The sequence below is a fragment of the Eretmochelys imbricata genome, chromosome 5 (genome assembly GCF_965152235.1).
Source record: "Eretmochelys imbricata isolate rEreImb1 chromosome 5, rEreImb1.hap1, whole genome shotgun sequence".
NCBI classification, from domain to species: domain Eukaryota; kingdom Metazoa; phylum Chordata; order Testudines; family Cheloniidae; genus Eretmochelys; species Eretmochelys imbricata.
In genome coordinates, this window is record NC_135576.1 from 16,797,945 (window position 1) to 16,818,115 (window position 20,171).

The window sequence follows — 20,171 nt, forward strand, 5'->3', positions numbered from 1 at the left end:
CAATATTTTTTTTATTCCAGGCCTCGGTGACTCATAAGTAGGGACTCCCAGCTCTGACAACCGTGTATGGTAACATATGTAAATAGTGGGACTAGCAGGATATCTCCAAATTCATCTTCACATTAACCTAAAATGGGATTAGAATCCACAGATCTCCAAGGGGGCATTCACAAGCCTTTTGTAATATGGTTTGCATATATAGCTGATATAAATAAGCATTTCTTTTTTAACCAGTATGTTATGCTAAAGATTCTGTTCTCTGGTCCACACTGTGGCTTTATTGCTTAGTTTGCATTCTCTCCACACTCAGAACTCCCAGTGTGGTCAATGGAAATGCTGTGCATGGAACAAATGTGGAAAATGCAAAAGATTTGCAGCATGGGTCAGAGAACTTTGCCCCTTGTGAGCCATTACTGGAAGAGTGGGCAAAACCCTAGTAGCACTTCAGAAAATGGTATTCCATTCCTATTTTCTCCATTAAATCAGTGTTCCTCATCTTGAAGAAATGACTGAGTATCGCTGATGAGCTATAAAGAGAAAAGGTCAGTGGCTGCCCCACTGTGAACTGTTGTAGTGCTCATCCCCCCAGGGTTTAAAGTAAGCAGTTAAAGTTTTACTTCAGATATATTTCTGTAGGCATACCTGATCTTCTATACACTTTCTAGTTGTAGATCTCAACATTACAAAGGAAGTCCGTATCATTATGTCCACTTTGCAGATAGGGAAACTGAGGTGCAAGAGAGGTGACTTGCCCAAGGTTATCCAGCAGGTCAGTGGCGGTGCCAGGAATAGAATCCAAGTCCCTTGAGTCTGGTCCAGGACTCTGACCACTAGGCCAGGATTCATTTATTACTACGACCCCTTGCTGCTCAGAACTTCTGATGACTGTTACAGTCATGTTGCTATACCTACAGCTGCAGAACTCTGCAACATCTGAATCCTAAGGAGAAAGGACTTCACCGGGGAATTAAATTCAATACAAGTTAAAAGCTATAAGATCTTCATAGTTTAAAAACAGTTTCCAGAGGCAAAAGCCTTTGAGCTTTCCTCAGAAAAGAACAGATAAAATTCCAGACTGCGTAGACATGTACAATCGGTACTGTTTGTTTTCAATATACAGTAACAAAAATGTCACCAAGATTCACACAACTAAAAGGTCAGATCTGCAGCAGACTCTGCTTACTAATAGGTCATTGTCCTTTCCTTCCTTGCATCTCAGAGAATCACTTTCCATATAGTAGTTATAGTATAAAAACACAGTTTGGGTTTTCGACACATTCCCAAATATATAATCTTTTTATTATTATTCATTGACATGCCTGGTGCTTTTCTCACAGACTACACAGTCCCTACCCCAATAAGCTTTAGTATAACCAACATAGAGGACAAATTCAGACACAAAAGACACACAGGTTGAGTGTCCAGTAATTTTAAAATATTGTCTATTTGGGTTATCATTGAAAGGCTGAACAGCAGAAGTGTATTTTATGGTGAATTGGAATAAAAACCAGGAGTGTACAAAGACACAATGAGGGTAAGAAACAGCACAGATAAAGGCATAAATATCCAAGGGGAAGGAGAAGCTAGATTAATACTTTGTACCTTCTATAATGGCTTCCAACAAAGTGTTTTCAGGGGATTTATAAGGATTAGATCCTGATTGTCAGAGGTGCTGAACACTCACAGTTAACTTAAGTTGGAGTTGTAGGTGCCCTGTACCTCTGAAAACCCTGTGAAGTAGAGAAGTATTAACCTTATTGTACAATCAGGGAAACAGAAGCAGAGAGAGTTAAAGGGGCTTGTCCCAGGCCACTTGATATGTTTGTTGTGCAGCTGAGAATAGAATAAAGAGTCCAGTGGCACCTTAAAGACTTAACAGATTTATTGGGGATTTTACCCATGAAAGCTTATGCTCAAATAAATCTGTTACTCTTTAAGGTGCCACGGGACTCCTTGTTGTTTTTGTGGACAGCTACCCCTTGATACTTGAGAATAGAATGTTGATTTTATTGTGTGCTTTAACTACATAACAATTCTTCCCTCAGAACCAGACAGGATCAGTTACAGAATGGAAGCATTTGCTCCACTCAGGTTCCTCTGGATCACACTTGGTGCTCACTTCCATCTTTGCCCCTTAGTTGACCAGTGCTTATCCTGGGACCAATTAAGGGCACCCAGTAATGAGTCGTGCAGCTCAATTCAATATGTAGAAATTTTTAGAACATTTAATATACATAATCATACATGTCAATCACTGTAGTCACATCAGCACAGGTAAACATTATGTAATTACTGATGGTTTATCCATCCAAATTCTACTTAGGGCCAAACCTGCTCAGCTTTGAAAAATTAGATAGCAGCAAGCTTGCTTAAATTAATAACATTGTTCTTCAGATATCCAGCTGCTACCCACCTTGCTTTGATACCACTCATGTATTCATCATGGGATACAATTGTACATAAACAGTATCAAAAATGTTTTGAACCAGTGTTCACCCTGACCTTAGCATCAGGGGTCTTTACTGGTTTTATAAAATAGCTGTATTTAAAATCCTAATGATTTGGAAGTCAGTAGCTGTGAGAAACCTCATTCAAAAACTCTCCATTGAACAGTTTATATATAAAGCAAGAAAGGTACTTGGGAAATGTTAAAGTAGACCCTTGCGGCATGCTGTTATAATCTGTGAGCCTAGTGCATAGCATAAGTAGCATTCTTAGTTTTGTTTTTGGCTGGAGTTCTCAGTTAAAATTGAACAAAATAGAAATGATGTACAGAAATTGCCATCACCAATGCAGAACGTATACACAGCCAAAGTTCCCAGAACTATGTAATGAACTGACTAGTATGTATGTTTATCACTGCCTAAGAGTGTGGATGAAATCAGAATGGCTTGCTAACATAATGCAGCCCAAGAGTAAAGGTCCTGCATTTTTGGAGCAACAAGCATCTTAGCAATGTCGCCATGAAGTTCTGGTACACAGCATAACAGGCATTGTCATAATTGCTAAAACAAAACAAAAAAGTGTTTTTATCATGGGCTGTTAGGGTTACCAACTTTGGCTGGATGAATTCTTGGAGGTTTCATAACATGACATTGTCTTTAATTAAAGATTAATCTTTAATTCCTGGAGATTCCATGACAATTCTGGAGGGTTGGCAACCCTATGGGCTATCCTGCTGTAAAATCCTAGTGGAGACAATGCATCTGTAGTTTTACCCTAAAGTAAACTACAGTAAGTAGATTGTAAGCTATTTGAGGGCAGGGACTTTCTTTTTCTTCTGTGTTTATACAGAGCCTTGCACAACCATGTCCTGGTCCATGACTGGCGTTCCTACGTGCTATAATATAAATAATAATTAATAAACGAGTGCGGTCAACCACACATGGGGGAAGATAGCGTTGAATTCACCTAGCTACCTCATAGTAAAACCTACAGGTGTCATGTTTCTCTCTTATGATTTTATAGCAAAATAACTAACTGGTTAGTTATACGATGGTAAACTCCACCTTTTTGGCAATAAAGACAAAGCCTGAAAGTGGCTGAAAGTTTGGCTGTCACAGCAGTCCTATGGTACTCAGCTATTCCTGCAGCTCTCAGGATGCTCCCCACACAGCGCTAAGGGGGCATTGCTGTTCCTATTAGCACTGTCTGAATGCTCCCAGCCCTTCCCACAGGTCGTTACAAATCCCCACGGATTTCACTGGGGGCACAATGAGGCCTGGTGTTCACAGCCAACACTGGGGGCTGCAACTCAGCCCTCGGGTTTTTGAAAATGATGAAGGTGGATAAAGGATCAAATCCTACGGTGGGGAAGTTTATTTCAGTGTCAGAACCCGCCCTTGCCCCAGCCATCCACCCATCTACCTCAGTCACTGACCCTCTGTGCCACTCCCCACCACTGCGCCCCATCGCCCCATCCCAGTTGCTGACCCCCTCCGCCACCCCACTCGCTGACCCTCGCCGTCACACACCACACCAACCCAGTCAGTGACCCCCACTGCCGCCCCCGCCCCTCTCCACCATCACACCCCACTTGCTGACCCTCCCCATCCCTCTCCATCACCCCACCACACCCACTGACCCTCCCCGCCCCCTCCATCACCCCAACCCAGTCACTGACACCTACCCCTGTCGTTGAGCCCCTCCGCCACCCCACTCGCTGACCCTCGCCGTCACACACCACACCAACCCAGTCAGTGACCCCCACTGCCGCCCCGCCCCTCTCCACCATCACACCCCACTTGCTGACCCTCCCCATCCCTCTCCATCACCCCACCCCACCCGCTGACCCTCCCCGCCCCCTCCATCACCCCAACCCAGTCGCTGACCCTCCCCGCCCCCTCCATCACCCCAACCCAGTCACTGACACCTACCCCTGTCGTTGAGCCCCTCCGCCACCCCACTCGCTGACCCTCGCCGTCACACACCACACCAACCCAGTCAGTGACCCCCACTGCCGCCCCGCCCCTCTCCACCATCACACCCCACTTGCTGACCCTCCCCATCCCTCTCCATCACCCCACCCCACCCGCTGACCCTCCCCACCCCCTCCATCACCCCAACCCAGTCACTGACACCCACCCCCGTCGCTGAGTCCCGCCGCCACCCCACTCACTGACCCGCACTGTTACACACCCCCTGCCCTTCCCTGTCCCTCTCCATCACCCCAACCTAGTCCCTGAGGCCCACCGCCACCCCACCCCCGTCGCTGACCCCCACCCGCTGACCCTCACTGTCACACACCACACCAACCCAGTCAGTGACCCCCACTGCCGCCCCCGCCCCTCTCCACCATCACACCCCACTTGCTGACCCTCCCCATCCCTCTCCATCACCCCACCCCACCCACTGGCCCTCCCCGCCCCCTCCATCACCCCAAGCCGGTCACTGACACCTACCCCTGTCGTTGAGCCCCTCCGCCACCCCACTCGCTGACCCTCGCCGTCACACACCACACCAACCCAGTCAGTGACCCCCACTGCCGCCCCGCCCCTCTCCACCATCACACCCCACTTGCTGACCCTCCCCATCCCTCTCCATCACCCCACCCCATGCGCTGACCCTCCCCACCCCCTCCATCACCCCAACCCAGTCACTGACACCTACCCCCGTCGCTGAGTCCCGCCGCCACCCCACTCACTGACCCGCACTGTTACACACCCCCTGCCCTTCCCCGTCCCTCTCCATCACCCCAACCTAGTCACTGAGGCCCACCGCCACCCCACCCCCGTCACTGACCCCCACCCGCTGACCCTCACTGTCACACACCGCACCAACCCAGTCAGTGAGCGCCATCCCCGCCCCTCTCCACCATCACACCCCACTTGCTGACCCTCCCCATCCCTCTCCATCACCCCACCCCACCCGCTGACCCTCCCCGCCCCCTCCATCACCCCAACCCAGTCACTGACACCCACCCCGTCGCTGAGCCCCTCCGCCACCCCACTCGCTGACCCGCACTGTTACACACCCCCTGCCCTTCCCCGTCCCTCTCCATCACCCCAACCCAGTCACTGACACCTACCCCTGTCGTTGAGCCCCTCCGCCACCCCACTCGCTGACCCTCGCCGTCACACACCACACCAACCCAGTCAGTGACCCCCACTGCCGCCCCGCCCCTCTCCACCATCACACCCCACTTGCTGACCCTCCCCATCCCTCTCGATCACCCCACCCCACCCGCTGACCCTCCCCGCCCCCTCCATCACCCCAACCCAGTCACTGACACCTACCCCTGTCGTTGAGCCCCTCCGCCACCCCACTCGCTGACCCTCACTGTCACACACCGCACCAACCCAGTCAGTGACCCCCACTGCCGCCCCGCCCCTCTCCACCATCACACCCCACTCACTGACCCGCACTGTTACCCACCCCCTGCCCTTCCCCGTCCCTCTCCATCACCCCAACCTAGTCACTGAGGCCCACCGCCACCCCACCCCCGTCGCTGACCCCCACCCGCTGACCCTCACTGTCACACACCGCACCAACCCAGTCAGTGACCCCCACTGCCGCCCCTCTCCACCATCACACCCCACTTGCTGACCCTCCCCATCCCTCTCCATCACCCCACCCCACCCGCTGACCCTCCCCACCCCCGTCGCTGACCCCCCCCCCGCCCCCATCGCTGACCCCCACCGTCGCTCCGACTCCATTGGCTGACGCCCGCTGCCACCCCCACGACCCTCTGCGTCACCCCTTCCCCAACCCCAGTCGCTGGGGCCCCTTTCACCTCCCCGCTCCTCGCCCCATGGGCTGACTGGGCCCCTGAGGCACCAGCCCGCCAGCGCGACCGCGACCCCGCCCCGCAGGCCCCGCCCCCAGCCCCGCCTCCTCGGCGGCGGCGCTTCCTCCCGGCGCGCGGCGGGGCAGGAAGGTAGGAGGCCCGGCGGGCGGGGCAGCGTTTCCCGGGCTCCCTCCGCCCCGGGACGTGGCGCGCTCCAGCGCGGTTCTCGCGCGGCGCGCGCGGGCTCCGCCTGCCCCCTGCGGCCTCCTCGGAAAGGCTCCGGCTGTAGGGGCCGCTCGGCCCCGTTGCGTGAGGAGGCCGCGAGCAGCTGGGTCTCTGCGGCCCGCGAGACGGGCCTGGGGAGCGCAGGCCCCCTCCCGCGCGGGCCGGGAACCCCTGCAGCGGCCCCGCTGCCAGCCGTGGGGAAGGCCGGGCCCGCCAGCGGCTGCTCGGGGGCTGGCGCGTCATGGCGGGGTGCGAAGAAGGCTGAGCCCGCTGGTGCGGGGTCCTCTAGGGCAACCCATTCATCGAAGTGTGTGAGAGAGACTGGAGCCGCTGAGGCAGCCCAGGTGTCAGGGGGTGTGAAGGAGGCTGGGCCCACTGGGGCTGGCCACTCATCGCGGGGTGCGAAGAAGGCTGGGCCCCACCGGGGCTCCCTTTAGGCCTGGCCACTCATCGCGGGGTGCGAAGAAGGCTGGGCCCACCGCGGCTCCCTTTAGGGCTGGCCCCTCATCGCGGGGTGCGAAGAAGGCTGGCCCCACCGGGGCTCCCTTTAGGGCTGGCCCCTCATCGCAGGGTGTGAAGAAGGCTGGCCCCACCGGGGCTCCCTTTAGGGCTGGCCCCTCATCGCGGGGTGCGAAGAAGGCTGGCCCCACCGGGGCTCCCTTTAGGGCTGGCCCCTCATCGCAGGGTGTGAAGAAGGCTGGGCCCACCGGGGCTCCCTTTAGGCCTGGCCCCTCATCGCGGGGTGCGAAGAAGGCTGGGCCCACCGGGGCTCCCTTTAGGGCTGGCCCCTCATCGCCGGGTGTGAAGAAGGCTGGGCCCACCGGGGCTCCCTTTAGAGCTGGCCCCTCATCGTGGGGTGCGAAGAAGGCTGGGCCCCACCGGGGCTCCCTTTAGGGCTGGCCCCTCATCGCGGGGTGCGAAGAAGGCTGGGCCCCACCGGGGCTCCCTTTAGGGCTGGCCCCTCATCGCGGGGTGCGAAGCAGGCTGGGCCCACTGGGGCTGGCCCCTCATCGCGGGGTGCGAAGCAGGCTGGGCCCACTGGGGCTGGCCCCTCATCGCGGGGTGCGAAGCAGGCTGGGCCCACTGGGGCTGGCCCCTCATCGCGGGGTGCGAAGCAGGCTGGGCCCGCTAGGGCTTTCTCTGGGGCTGGTCCTTCATCTCGCGGTGCGAAGAGGACTGGCGCTGGTAGGGCTGATCCTAGCAAAACTTCCTCATTACAAGGCACAAGAAAACCTGGGTGCGCTTTCATTAAAGGATGCTAACAAGTAATCTTTCTCTTCTCATGGTCGGTGTTTGTGATAGTTTTTTGTAGAAACCAGTGCACACTCCACTACCTCACCCTTCCCTTTTCAATTTGTCAGATATATTTTTAGTTACTGTCCTATGTATTTTAGAAAGGGACTGAAATTATGTAAGGATTTTAATGACTTCACTTTGTTCTGCCAGAATGTATCTGTGGAGTAGCACTGGCTAACTGGTAGTGTGAAACTTGTATGATGCTTTCCCTATGGATGGAATGTCTGTTACGTTAGGACTCTTCCTACCTGCACAATGGTGTAAGTATAGGTGCGGCTAAGAGCCATGTGCTCCCCTTAAAGCATTTAAACCCCATGGAATGAGCAGGTTGGTCCCTATAATTGCATGACTTCTGAAGATACTGTTGCAATCTTCTCTCACAGCTGTGAAGATCAGAAGAGGAGTAGGTTGGAGATGCATATAAGCTGCAACTCTTAGGTTTGTAACTATCCCTGGGAAAACCCTTGACTCAGGCAGCATGGTTCTCACAAGTGGAATGCTGCCATTAGCTGGTATGGGGCATAGTCAAACTTGCTCCATTTTCAGAAGGACTCAGCATTGTGCCTGTAAAGATGTGAAGGAGAAAGTCTTATATCATAATAGCATGGATCTCTCGTCTCTTTTTGGTTTTCCAAGTAACATAAACACCACCCTGTACCGGAAACCTACTGACTGCTATACTTACCTACATGCCTCCAGCTTCCATCCAGGACACACCACACGATCCATTGTCTACAGCCAAGCTCTAAGATACAACCGCATTTGCTCCAATCCCTCAGACAGAGACAAACACCTACAAGATTTCTGTCAAGCATTCTTAAAACTACACCCGCTGAAGTGAGAAAACAGATTTGACAGAGCCAGAAGAGTGCCCAGAAGTCACCTACTACAGGACAGCCCCAACAAAGAAAATAACGCCACTAGCTGTCACCTTCAGCCCCCAACTAAAACCTTTCCAGCGCATCATCAGCCTATCTTGAAAAATGATCCCTCGCTCTCACAGATCTTGGGAGACAGACCAGTCCTCGCTTACAGACAGCCCCCCAACCTGAAGCAAATACTCACCAGCAACCACACAACAAACACTAACCCAGGAACCTATCCTTGCAACAAAGCCCGGTGCCAACTCTGTCCACATATTTATTCAAGTGACACCATCATAGGACCTAATCACATTAGCCACGCCATCAGGGGCTCGTTCACCTGCACATCTACCAGTGTGATATATGCCGTCATGCCCTCTGCCATGGACATTGGCCAAACTGGACAGTCTCTACGCAAAAGAATAAATGGACACAAATCTGACATCCGGAATCATAACATTCAAAAACCGGTGGGAGAACACTTCAACCTCTCTGGCCACTCAGTAAAAGATTTAAGGGTGGTAATTTTGCAACAGAAGAGCTTCAAAAACAAATTCCAATGCGAAACTGCTGAGCTTGAATTAATATGCCAACTAGATACCATTAACTTGGGTTTGAATAGAGACTGGGAGTGGTTGGGTCATTACACATATTGAATCGATTTCCTTAACTTAAGTATCCTCACACCTTCTTGTCAACTGTCTAAATGGGCCATCTTGTTTATCACTACAAAAGTTTTTTTCTCCTGCTGATAATAGCTCTTCTCAACTAATTAGCCTCTCACAGTTTGTATGGTAACTTCCAATTTATCTCTGTGTGTGTGTGTATGTATGTTATATATATTACTATATGTTCCATTCTGTGCATCTGATGAAGTGGGCTGTAGCCCACGAAAGCTTATGCTCTAATAAATTTGTTAGTCTCTAAGGTGCCACAAGTTCTCCTGGTTTTTTTGTGGATACAGACTAACATGGCTGCTACTCTGAAAGGTTCCTATAAGTCAGTGATTTTCAAACTTTTTTCCTCCTGACCCAGTTGAAGAAAATTTTTGATGCCCATGACCCAACATAATTATATCTTTTGACTAGAGTTTTTGGAAAATCATAATAATGCAATACGTTCTAGTTTAACCCACTTTACATAACTAACACTAGACATTAGCCATAGTAAGCCTATGGTAAGGAGTGTGGGAGGTGGCCCAGAGTAGGGAAGAGGGTTCAGTATGGAGGTGAGGGCTCTAGGGTGGAGCTGAGGATGAGGGGTTCAGGGTACAGGAAGGGGCTCAGGGCTGGGGCAGAGGGTTGGGATGCAGGGGGTGAGGGCTCTGGTTGGGGGTGGGGACTCTGGGGTGGGGCCAGGGATGAGGAGTTTTGGGGTGCAGGCAGGCTCCCCCTGGGCTGGGCCAGAGGATTTCCCCCAGCCCTCTCCCCGCTGGCAGTAGCTAGTTCCGGGGAAAGGGCCTCTCTTTTCCTTAGCATGGAGCCCTGAGGGCAAAGGTCCTTCTCTCCCTGTCAGCAGCAGCGAGCTCCGGGGCCAGGGGAGAGGCCTGCAGCAGCCCTGCTAGCCCCAACTTGCTTCCCTCCCCAATTCCCACCCACCTGCTACCTCTTTCTTCTCCCAGGTCCTTGCTGCATAGGCCTTTAGAGCTGCTGTGCAGCAACAATCATTATCATTTGAATCAGCAAGGCGACCTAGTGCCTGACATGCCACCACCCTGTACCGGGTCGTGACCCGTACTTTGAGAAACGCTGCTATAAGTCATAGGAGCATAAGACTGGAAGGGACCTCCTGGGTCATCGAGTCCAGTCACCTGCTATCACAAGTTACCCCATTGTGTATTCCCATTCATAAACTTATCAAGCTTCATCTTAAAACTAGTTAGGGTATTTGCCTCTCTGTGCCTGTTGGAAGGTTGTTCCAAACCTCAGTCCTCTGATGACTAGAAACCTTCTCATTTCCAGCCTAAACTCATTCATGGTCAGTTTATGGTTCAGGTAGTGAATTTAACATCCTCTTTCCCAAAAGTGACATGAGATCTCTAATGAATACTGGTTGCTAGAACTCTGATTTTATATCGTATCTCAAAATATGTGCTGTACAATATTGGACTGATTTAAACACCTAAGCACATAATTACTGAACATGTTACTGGGGTAGTACCTTGAAGAGGGGTGCGGGAGTGCAATTTGTTCCCATTGAAGTCAATGGCAAAAACCCATTTGAACTTCAACAACTGTATTGGGCTCTTACCTCAACATAGAAGTTATTGATCATCTGGACATGCCTACATTGTTAAAAAAGAATGTAGCCCTTTGTGTATTTATAGTTGCTATTATATACAAAGCAATTTTTTATTTCTGACTTCTCTGGAGCTATAGTACTTTTATTTCAACAAGGTAACTGATAGCGTAATCAGGTTCAGATTAATAACATGCTATCTTCTACCATCCTGCAGGGAATCCTGTTAATATGGTGAGGTAATGGACTATTGAACTGAAATGGAGAGAATCGTTATAGCCCATTAGGAAATAATGGTTCATTTCTTTTGATATAACTAAATGTGGTTGGCTGTATGGGTATTTTATTTTAATACCTTTTGAAGTAGCTTTAATGGCAGGCAGATTAGATTTCCTTTCCTCCCTCACCCCTCCCTAGGGCAAAGACTTAATTATTGAAATACTCAAAATTTGTATTGTTTACAAGGCTGTGGAAATGTCTGAAAATAAATTTTGAAAATTAAGTTTTTAAATTACTAACTTAAGAATGCAAATATGCAACATAAAGCATGAATACAATTTACAATATTCTGCTAACAGTCTCTGGACTGCTTTTAATGGAACATGCAAATGGCACATACACTCAGATCACATATATAAACGTAAGACAACTTCCTTCTGACAGTGTAAAGGAGAAACAAACAAAACCAACTTATGACAACTATTTGTACAAAATACTGCCGCTAAAACAGCTGTGTCAAACAGCTCACCCACTCAACGTTGTCATATGGCTTGCATACCATTTAAAGATTTTGTAGAATCTCTGCTTTCATTTTAAAACCAACATCTACACTAGAAATGCTTCAGCAGCACAGCTATATCTGTAGCACTTCAGTGTAGACATTACCTGCACTGACAGGAGGGATACTCCTGCTGGCATAGGTAATCCACCTCCCCGAGTGCTGATAGCTAGGGCCTGGTCTACATTAGAAAATAGGTCGGTTTAACTGTGTCAGTTGGGGGTGTGAAAAATCCACACCCTTGAGGGGCATTGTTAGGCTGACCTAAAATCCCTGTTGACCGTAGCTACTGCCTCTCAAGGAGGTGTATTGCCTATGCCCAAGAGAGAATCCCCTCCCATCAGCATTGGTAGTGTCTATACTGAAGCACTACAGTGGCTCGGCTGTGCTGCTGTCACGTTTTAAGTGTAAACAAGCCTGTTGACCTAACGGTAGGGGTTAGGTGGGCTTAACTACACCGTGCAGAGATATAGATTTTTCACACCCTAACTGACACCAACTTAGCTTTCTAACGTAGACCAGGCCCAAATAGATTTCTAGCCATCATTGTTGCTAAGAGATTCTTCTCTTCCAAATGCAAAGTGAGCATAAACCAATGTGTTGTCTTTCTGACAATGAGACTGTCCTTCCAATTGATATTGAAGGGGACAATAAGGTTTGCTACTAAATAAAAGCCATATTCTACCCTTCATCTTTGTGCAGACCTCATTAACATCACTGGGAGATATGTTGTGAATTGGAAAGGGCAGTCCTAAATTTATACCCCAGTCCATGCACAACATTAAAAAAATGTAATTTGACCCAGGCAGTAGAATGAGTTTGACACCCCTTATTTAAAGCAAAGCCACAACTAGTTATTGTTTTTTTCCCCTCTGCAGAGTAAGCACGTGCAATAGACTTACAGTGATATATTTGTTTTGGGTGGTACGCTGACTTGGGCATAATGTCCATGGATATAACTTTTCTGGGAACGGGCTCAGCATATCCATCTCCAACAAGAGGAGCTTCAGCTTTAGTCGTTCGTAGTGAAGGAGAATGCTGGCTATTTGATTGTGGCGAGGGAACTCAAACACAATTTATGAAAAGCCATCTTAAAGCAGGTCAGTGCAATTGAAAGTTGTTATCTTGAGAGAGAAAAATCTTCATACAGTCCAAATGAAATACCTTTCCTATTCAGGCTCACATAGTCTGAAGACCTCTGTAAATAAGAGTGAACATCTCTAATTACTGTATTTTCGGTGGGACCATTTGAACTTGCTATGATATTCTCCTTTATCACCCTTTGTTGCAGAATTGTTCTCCAGAACATAAGCTTTAATCTAATACAAGCTTCTAGCCTTCATGATTATAATTTCCAAAAATGAACTAAATTTAAACCTATGCACTGCCGTATTCTGAGTCTGCAGGCAGCTTGAAACAATAGCTTGACGTGTGAATGGTCCCATTCACTTTAATGGGGTGTTCAGAAAGCTACAGATATTGGTGGACATGTCAACATTAACGTTAATTATTTCATGACCACTTAAAATTATTTGCTGTTATATCTGCTTATCCCAAAACACTCCCAGTACCTGTGCAAGTTCCAAAAACCCTAACTGCTTTCTACCTAGCTGCCAAAGTATTCACCTTTCCCTTGTGACTTTTACAGTGCAGTTGTGTTGTCCATACCAAAAACTATGGCATATCAAAAACTGTATAAGGGGTTAGCATGGAACTGAATTTAATATCAAAACAAATAAACACTGAGTGTGCTGCTGATTGTACATTATTTGTTTTCATGTTTGCTTAAGTAAAAACAAAAGAAATCTTAGCAGTTGCATAGGCTCATCGCTAGATGGGGATGATAAAATTATTGATATTGCAGAAAAGTGTTCAGTAAATATTTCTGTTCTATATTTGGAAAGAAGCAGGATGAGATATTCCTACCACATAAAAATGAAGTTCTTTCCAGTCTATTAGTAGCTATGAGGATGATAGATATTATCTATTAGTGATAAACATTTTTAAATTAGCAGGCCTGGATAACTTGCACCTAAAAGTCCTAAAAGAGTTGGCTGAGGGTCTATGTACTGTTAACATTAATTTTTAATAAATCTTAGAATACTGGGGAAATTACAGAAGACTTGAAAAGTGCTCATGTTGTGCCAGTATTCAAAAAGGAGAAGTGGGATGACATGAATATAACTATAGGCTGATTAGCCCACTATCAATGTCAGGCAAAATAATCAAAAAGTTGATGGGATTCAATTAATAAAGAGTTTAAGGATGGGAATATAATTAATGCCATTCAGGATAGTTTTATGGAAGTTAGGTCTTTTCAGATAATCTTAGTTTATTCTTTGAAATTACGAATTTGGTTGGCAAATGTGACTGCATATATGTAATATACTTAGGTATTTGACTTAATACCATGGTACTTTCTGATTAAGAATAACTAGTAATATACAATATCAAGAGAGCACAAGTTAAGTGGATTAAGAGCTGCCTGACACATCTCAAAAAGCAGCTATCAATGGGGGATCATCATTGAACGGGGGTATTTTAGTGGGGTCCCACAGGGATCAATCCTAGGCCCAATGCTATTCAAGGCTTTCATCAGTGAAGTGAAAATTATATATAAAATCACTGCTGAGAATCTGCACATTATAACAAAGTGGTCAGTGATGAGGACACGGTAGTCAGAGAGAGCAGTCTGGATTGCTTGGTAAGCAGGGTCCATTCAGGCAAAATGCATTTTACAGCCAAATGCAAAGTTATACATCTAGGAATGCAGAATGGGGTACTGTATCCTGGAAAGCCAGTTACTCTGAAAATGAGTTATTGGTCATAGTAGACAAGCAATGCAACATAAGCTCCCAGTTCAATTCTGTGGAAAAAGAGCTAATGCAATCCTTTCATGTATAAATGGGAGTAATGAGTGGGAGTAGGGATGCAATTTTTTTAAAACCTCTGTATTTGACATTGGTGAGAGCAGTGCTGGAATATTGTGTCCAGGTTTGATACTGACACTTTAAATAAAATGTTGAAAAATTGCTGAGGGTACAGAAAAAAGCTACAAAAAATTATTTGAGGGCTGGAGAAAATACCTTACAGTGAGATCTAAAGAGCTGTGTAGTTTATCTACAAGAAGATTAATCTATAGGTACCTTCACAACAGGAAGAAAATACCGGGTAGTAAAGGGCCCTTTAATCTAGCAAAGAAAGGTATATAACAAGAACCAGTGGCTGGAAACTGAAGCCAAAGTAGAAAGAAGGCGCAAATTAACAGGGAGGGTGATTAACCATTTGAACAAACCACCAAGGGAATTGATGAATTACTCATTTCCTGAAGTTTTCAGATCAAGATTGTAAACCTTTCTGGAACATACGCATTAGACAAACACAAGTTATTGGGCTCAATTCATGGGTAACTGGGAGTGACCTGTGATAAAACAGAAGGTCAGACTAGATGAATGTTTGGAATGAACTAGAAACTAGAACAAAGGCAGAAGTTCACTCAGTAGTTCTCACTGGCCCACAGTCGTCATGTGGTATGACAAAGTGCAGCCCCCATCCCCAACTTGTTTGCATTTTAATGCAGCAAAGATCACCATATTAGTCAATTTTTCTTAGTTTCTTTGCTCTTAAAATATATTTTGATCTAAACTTTCAATCACACAAACCTTTAGGAAAAAATGGCTTATCAACCAAAACAAAAAAAGTGACAAATGTAATTTTGGTTCGCATTTTTCAAATTTTCATTGAAAAAATAAAAAGTGAAAAAAATTTCAATTAAAAAACATCACTTCTTGGTTTGGTTTTGGTTTTTAAAAAATTGGGAACTAATTTTTTTGTAAATTTCCCACAAAATAATTGAATTTTTCAACCAGTTCTAATTTTGCAGCTGTGAGTGTAATTGTCATTCAGCACACTTACTATGGTGTCTTTTTGTTTTAATCATAGGTAGAATTACTAAGATATTCATAACTCATCTTCATGGGGACCATTTTTTTGGTCTTCCTGGTCTCCTGTGCACAATTAGTCTTCAGAGTAGTTCTACTACAAGCAAGCAACCTGTTGATATCTATGGACCATTAGGACTACGAAACTTCATTTGCAGAACTCTGGAACTCTCCCACTCGCAACTTCTCTTTCCATATGTGGTTCATGAACTGGTACCTACACCAGATCAGTGCCCTGCAGAAGAATTTAAAGAACTGTCTTATGTTGACAGAGATGAAGTCTCTTCCAAAGAAGTGCAAGGGAGAACGCTCCATCTGGATCATGTAGAAAACTCCTACACGCTGGTCAACAATCAGCAATTTGTTATGAAAGCATTTCGATTATTTCACCGTATTCCTTCCTTTGGATTTTTAGTGGAGGAGAAGCAGCGGACTGGTAAACTCAATGCACAGAAGCTAAAAGGCCTTGGTAATTAGCTTCATTTATTTTTTCCTTTAATTCTTATGACTTGTGGATATTACTTTGTTTCTTAAAATCTATTCATGAATGTCCTTATGATGTAATTGATATACATTAAAGTTATAATAGAACTGTATGATTAACTACATTTTGTATATGCTTACATTAACTGCCAAATGCCTTATTAGAATTTCTAAGGCATCTGTTATGATAGTGTGTAAGCAAGAGTGTTACAATATAACTGTTGAAAATGGATCCATCAATAGGTGATGGATATTCAAGTATACACAGTGTTCAGGCTGACAGCTGATTCACATTTCCAGGAATTGTAACAAAATTATATTCTTCACTAATAGCCAGAGTGTCTTCTGAAAACTTCTGCAAGGAAGCTTACTGAATCAGAACAGTGTGCGTCTGTCTGTAATACATTCTGAAATGGGACACTTTATTCTTCACAAGAAAAGGAAAGTTTGATATTCTAGAACTTATTTTTTCCATACAAATGCATACTAGTTTGATCATTAGAGGGGTAAAAACCAAGCTCCCCTTTCTAGCACATTTATTAAGGGCTTACATGAGAAAGAGATCATAAAACTGGCCGTAGAGTGTATTTGGGGGGATGTATCAGCTTCAAAATACACAACTTAAAATCTGTTAGTAGAGCCTCTTACTAAAATTAAAAGATTTTGTTCTCTTGGAGTATGAAATAAGTAAACTATTAGTTTTTGTAAGTCATGGATCTACAATATTGGTGCTACACCACCGGCTTTTGAACAGACTCTTTGAAATACCCTTTAGTGTGCCAGACCTCAAGAGGTCTCTCTCTTCCTTCAGCATATGCCACACAGCCTCACTGATGAACTTCTGGGGCTTCAGCACTCTTGCTTCACACCATTGAGTTGTAATCAGTGAGTCCAACTGAGATACACTTCTGGTTAGAGACGTGTACGCTCTTCAGGGACTAATGCACCTGAGCTGGTATTTGCAGTGACACCCCAACAGTGTTTTCAAAAGCAAAGTAGGATTTATTAGTCAGCTGAACACAGCATTGGAAGTCCTTAGGTTAACATAGAGAAATAAATGTTAAAGAATAGTCCATTCTGGTGAAGCCATAATTCACCAGCCATGCTGTAGTGAACTCCATTTTCAGGCACTATCTCTCTCTGATTTACTTAGTAAGTTCCCCAGTAGTGAGCTAGCTTCCTCCAAACCCAGAAGACCACATTTTATTCCCTGATGGACACATCTGTCCTTTTTTATTCTCCAGGCAGGGCCATGCTGAGTTCAGAGCCCCACTGCTGGAGCTTGGGTTCCTCTTCAGCTTCCCTGCTGAGAGGAAGTGATTGTTCAATCATTGGTACTACCTGTTGTCTCTCTGGACTCTCTCTGTTGATCTGGATCAGTTTCAACCAGTTCCTTAATGACTATTCATTCTACCCAGACAGCGAGATGATACATGCTTATGTCTCCTGTGTTGGTGCAAGAGCAACGTTTAACCTTTTTGCTCCCACTGGGTAGCAATGCAATGATAGAGAGAAACTGAGGTGCACATAGGATTCATAAAAATATTAAAGAAAATTCCCACTTTGCCATACCCTAATACTTAATTTGTAAGAAAACCATGCCTTAAGAATAGGTTAAATGTAAAATTTGTCAGATACTGCATTGAAATATGAGCAGTGTTTGTTTTCAAAACACTAAAACTAACCAGACACTTTTGACTTAACTTTCTAGGAGTTCAGCCAGGTCCTATATATGGGAAACTGAAGAATGGTGTTACGGTTGTCTTAGAAAATGGAGTAACCATTTCTCCTTCAGATGTCTTGGATGAGCCTATTCCTGGAAGAAAAATTTGTATTTTAGGTGACTGTTCAGGTGTTGTTGGAGATGGAGCAATGAAACTCTGTTACGAAGCAGATGTGTTAGTTCATGAAGCCACATTGGATGACACCCAAATGGACAAAGCCAAAGAGCATGGTCATAGCACTCCAAAAATGGCAGCTGAGTTTGCAAAGTTGTGTAAGGTTAAGAAACTGGTTCTGACTCACTTCAGTCAAAGGTATAAACCAGCTGGTCAGATTGGAGAAGGAGATATTGATGTCACGGAACTGAAGAGACAAGCTGAATCAGCGTTAAATGGTCAAGAAGTAACTTTAGCTGAGGATTTTATGACAATAGAAATTCCAGGGAAAAAGCAGAAGTAGCATCTAGCTTGATAATACCACACAAATTAGCTTGCTGTTGGACTGTGAGTTTACAGGTAGGGCTTCAGGTATCCAAATTGGTTCCTCAGTTTCCCAATGAAGAAAGAGGTTGAATTGCTAAGGTGACATGCTCAGTTGCTAGAGAATGACTAAGTGCTGGATTTACTTGCTATAGAGTTTTAAGGCTCAACTCTGTAAGATGCTGAGTGCCTCAGCAACTTTAATGGCAGTTGAAAGTGTTCCACACCTATGAGAAATGGGCCATTATAGAATGGTATTGCTGTTAACTTGCCTAGGAAGAAGGGAGATGGAAAAGCAGATTACTAGTCAAACTCACTGCCTTAAGTGAATATGTGTGCAGCTACCTAAGCAAGGGGGAGAAATAAACTCATTCTTAGGTTTATATAAATACAAGTATTCAAACATATGGAGACAAAGCAAAATATTTATTGATCATTTAAACACTTAGCTGCAAATCTAAATAACTTTATTTTACAAGTATATGGAACGCCTTTAACTTATCTTTTTGGAATTTAAGTGTTTAGGTGATTGATACAGGTATTTAGCCAAACAATCTGGAAAACTTAACTGTGTAGGCAGAAATCTTCCGAACACTAGACACTTTTATTAGAACTTCAGATTCTCTCGTCTTAAGTCTTAAAATAGAACTTTGCATTCTTTGCCTCTTATTTACAATCCTTTGTAAATCTTAGTGGCATATCAAAGTAGATATTTTTTAACTTCTCAACCTCTCATGAGCTTTTGTATAAAATATTTTCAATAATTATTAACATGATTTTATGTAAAAGGAATATTGCATAAACAAACTAATAAAGTATTGATAACTATGCCACGTTTTGTAAATTACTCTCATCACTAATGTACAGAAATACTACAAATTAATATGCTTACTGTATTTCATAGAACCATAAGATTAGAAGAGACTGCAAGGGTCTGGTCTAACTCCCTGCAGGATTTATTGTGTCTGTTTGACTATACCTGACATCTATTTGCTTGAAGAGATCACTAATGTCAATGAAAATTCACCACTCAGATAAATGGTTGATTGTACTCCCTAGCTTTTAAAAGGACACTGTAGATTTAAATTTGGCTCAGACTTAAAATTATGGGTTTTGTAGACAAACAAACAAAATATGCTGTCTAGGGCCATGCAAAGCGTTTTTTTCCTGGGGTTGTTTTTTGTGTTCAGCATTTTTAAACATTCTCATGTAGTGTCTGAAACACAAGCATGGGTACACCAAGAACCTGCAAGGGAAACTGACTTTCATTGTACAAGATGAGCAGTACAGTAACTGAAGTGCATAGTAACAAACTGAACTAAAATTTTCGTTAAGATGTTAATAACATAGGTAAAGAAATTAAAAAATCATGTCATTTTAACTACACTATATGCAAACTTGTATAAGCCTATTGATACCAATACATGGTCTAATTTAACAAATCACATTTGTGAAAGATTTGGAACAAAATAATTGTTCCAAGCTATGATTTTAAAATCTTCTTATGTATACTTGAGAAAGAAGTAACTGCAGAGAAGAGATAAAACAAATTCTAGTTATGGGCCTGTTCCTTCTCCTACTTAGTCAGTCCTCTAGAGTCAGGCATGGCTTGGCAGTTCTTTTTCAGATGTTCTGTGACAAAACTGAGAATTCCAGTTTTCCCTACCTGTGTAAAAAACCTTGATTCCAGTAGTGAGCTTTGTGCTGTAAACCTAGTGAAAAGTGACATGTTTTTGAATGATCCCAGAAAGTAGCTTATGCAAAATAAGCGTTACTTTATCAGTATAACTGCATCTACACAAGAGGAGTCACAGTGATTAACTGTATCTTTTTCTAAATCGGAATGATTAAATCAAAATAAAAACTAAGTCCCATTTTCAAACGTGTCTGGGCTCAGAAGTATCAATGAGAATTTAGGAG

The 20,171-nt window shown here is 45.1% G+C and overlaps 1 protein-coding gene across 2 annotated transcripts; it reads left to right on the forward strand.

Moving 5' to 3' along the window:
• Nucleotides 1–6,360: 6,360 nt before the first annotated feature.
• Nucleotides 6,361–19,084, forward strand: ELAC1 (elaC ribonuclease Z 1). Of its 2 annotated transcripts, XM_077816678.1 has the most exons (4): nt 6,361–6,376; nt 12,505–12,726; nt 15,569–16,036; nt 17,762–19,084. In XM_077816678.1, the coding sequence occupies exons 2-4, from the start codon at nt 12,570–12,572 to the stop codon at nt 18,229–18,231; spliced, it is 1,095 nt and encodes a 364-aa protein (XP_077672804.1). In that variant the 5' UTR covers nt 6,361–6,376; nt 12,505–12,569; the 3' UTR covers nt 18,232–19,084. The 2 variants fall into 2 exon arrangements, with proteins under 2 accessions (XP_077672804.1, XP_077672803.1); XM_077816677.1 differs by lacking the exon at nt 6,361–6,376 and having other exon boundaries at nt 11,432–12,726.
• The last annotated feature ends 1,087 nt before the right edge of the window (nt 19,085–20,171 follow it).

What these genes read in the sequence shown, in the direction of transcription:
- ELAC1 (XM_077816678.1), top strand. Translation starts at nt 12,570, where the DNA reads ATGTCCATGGATATAACTTTTCTGGGAACGGGCTCAGCATATCCATCT. An exon ending in GAAAAGCCATCTTAAAGCAG is followed by an intron (nt 12,727 to 15,568) that starts GTCAGTGCAATT and finishes TTTTAATCATAG; the next exon opens with GTAGAATTACTAAGATATTC. An exon ending in ACAGAAGCTAAAAGGCCTTG is followed by an intron (nt 16,037 to 17,761) that starts GTAATTAGCTTC and finishes TTAACTTTCTAG; the next exon opens with GAGTTCAGCCAGGTCCTATA.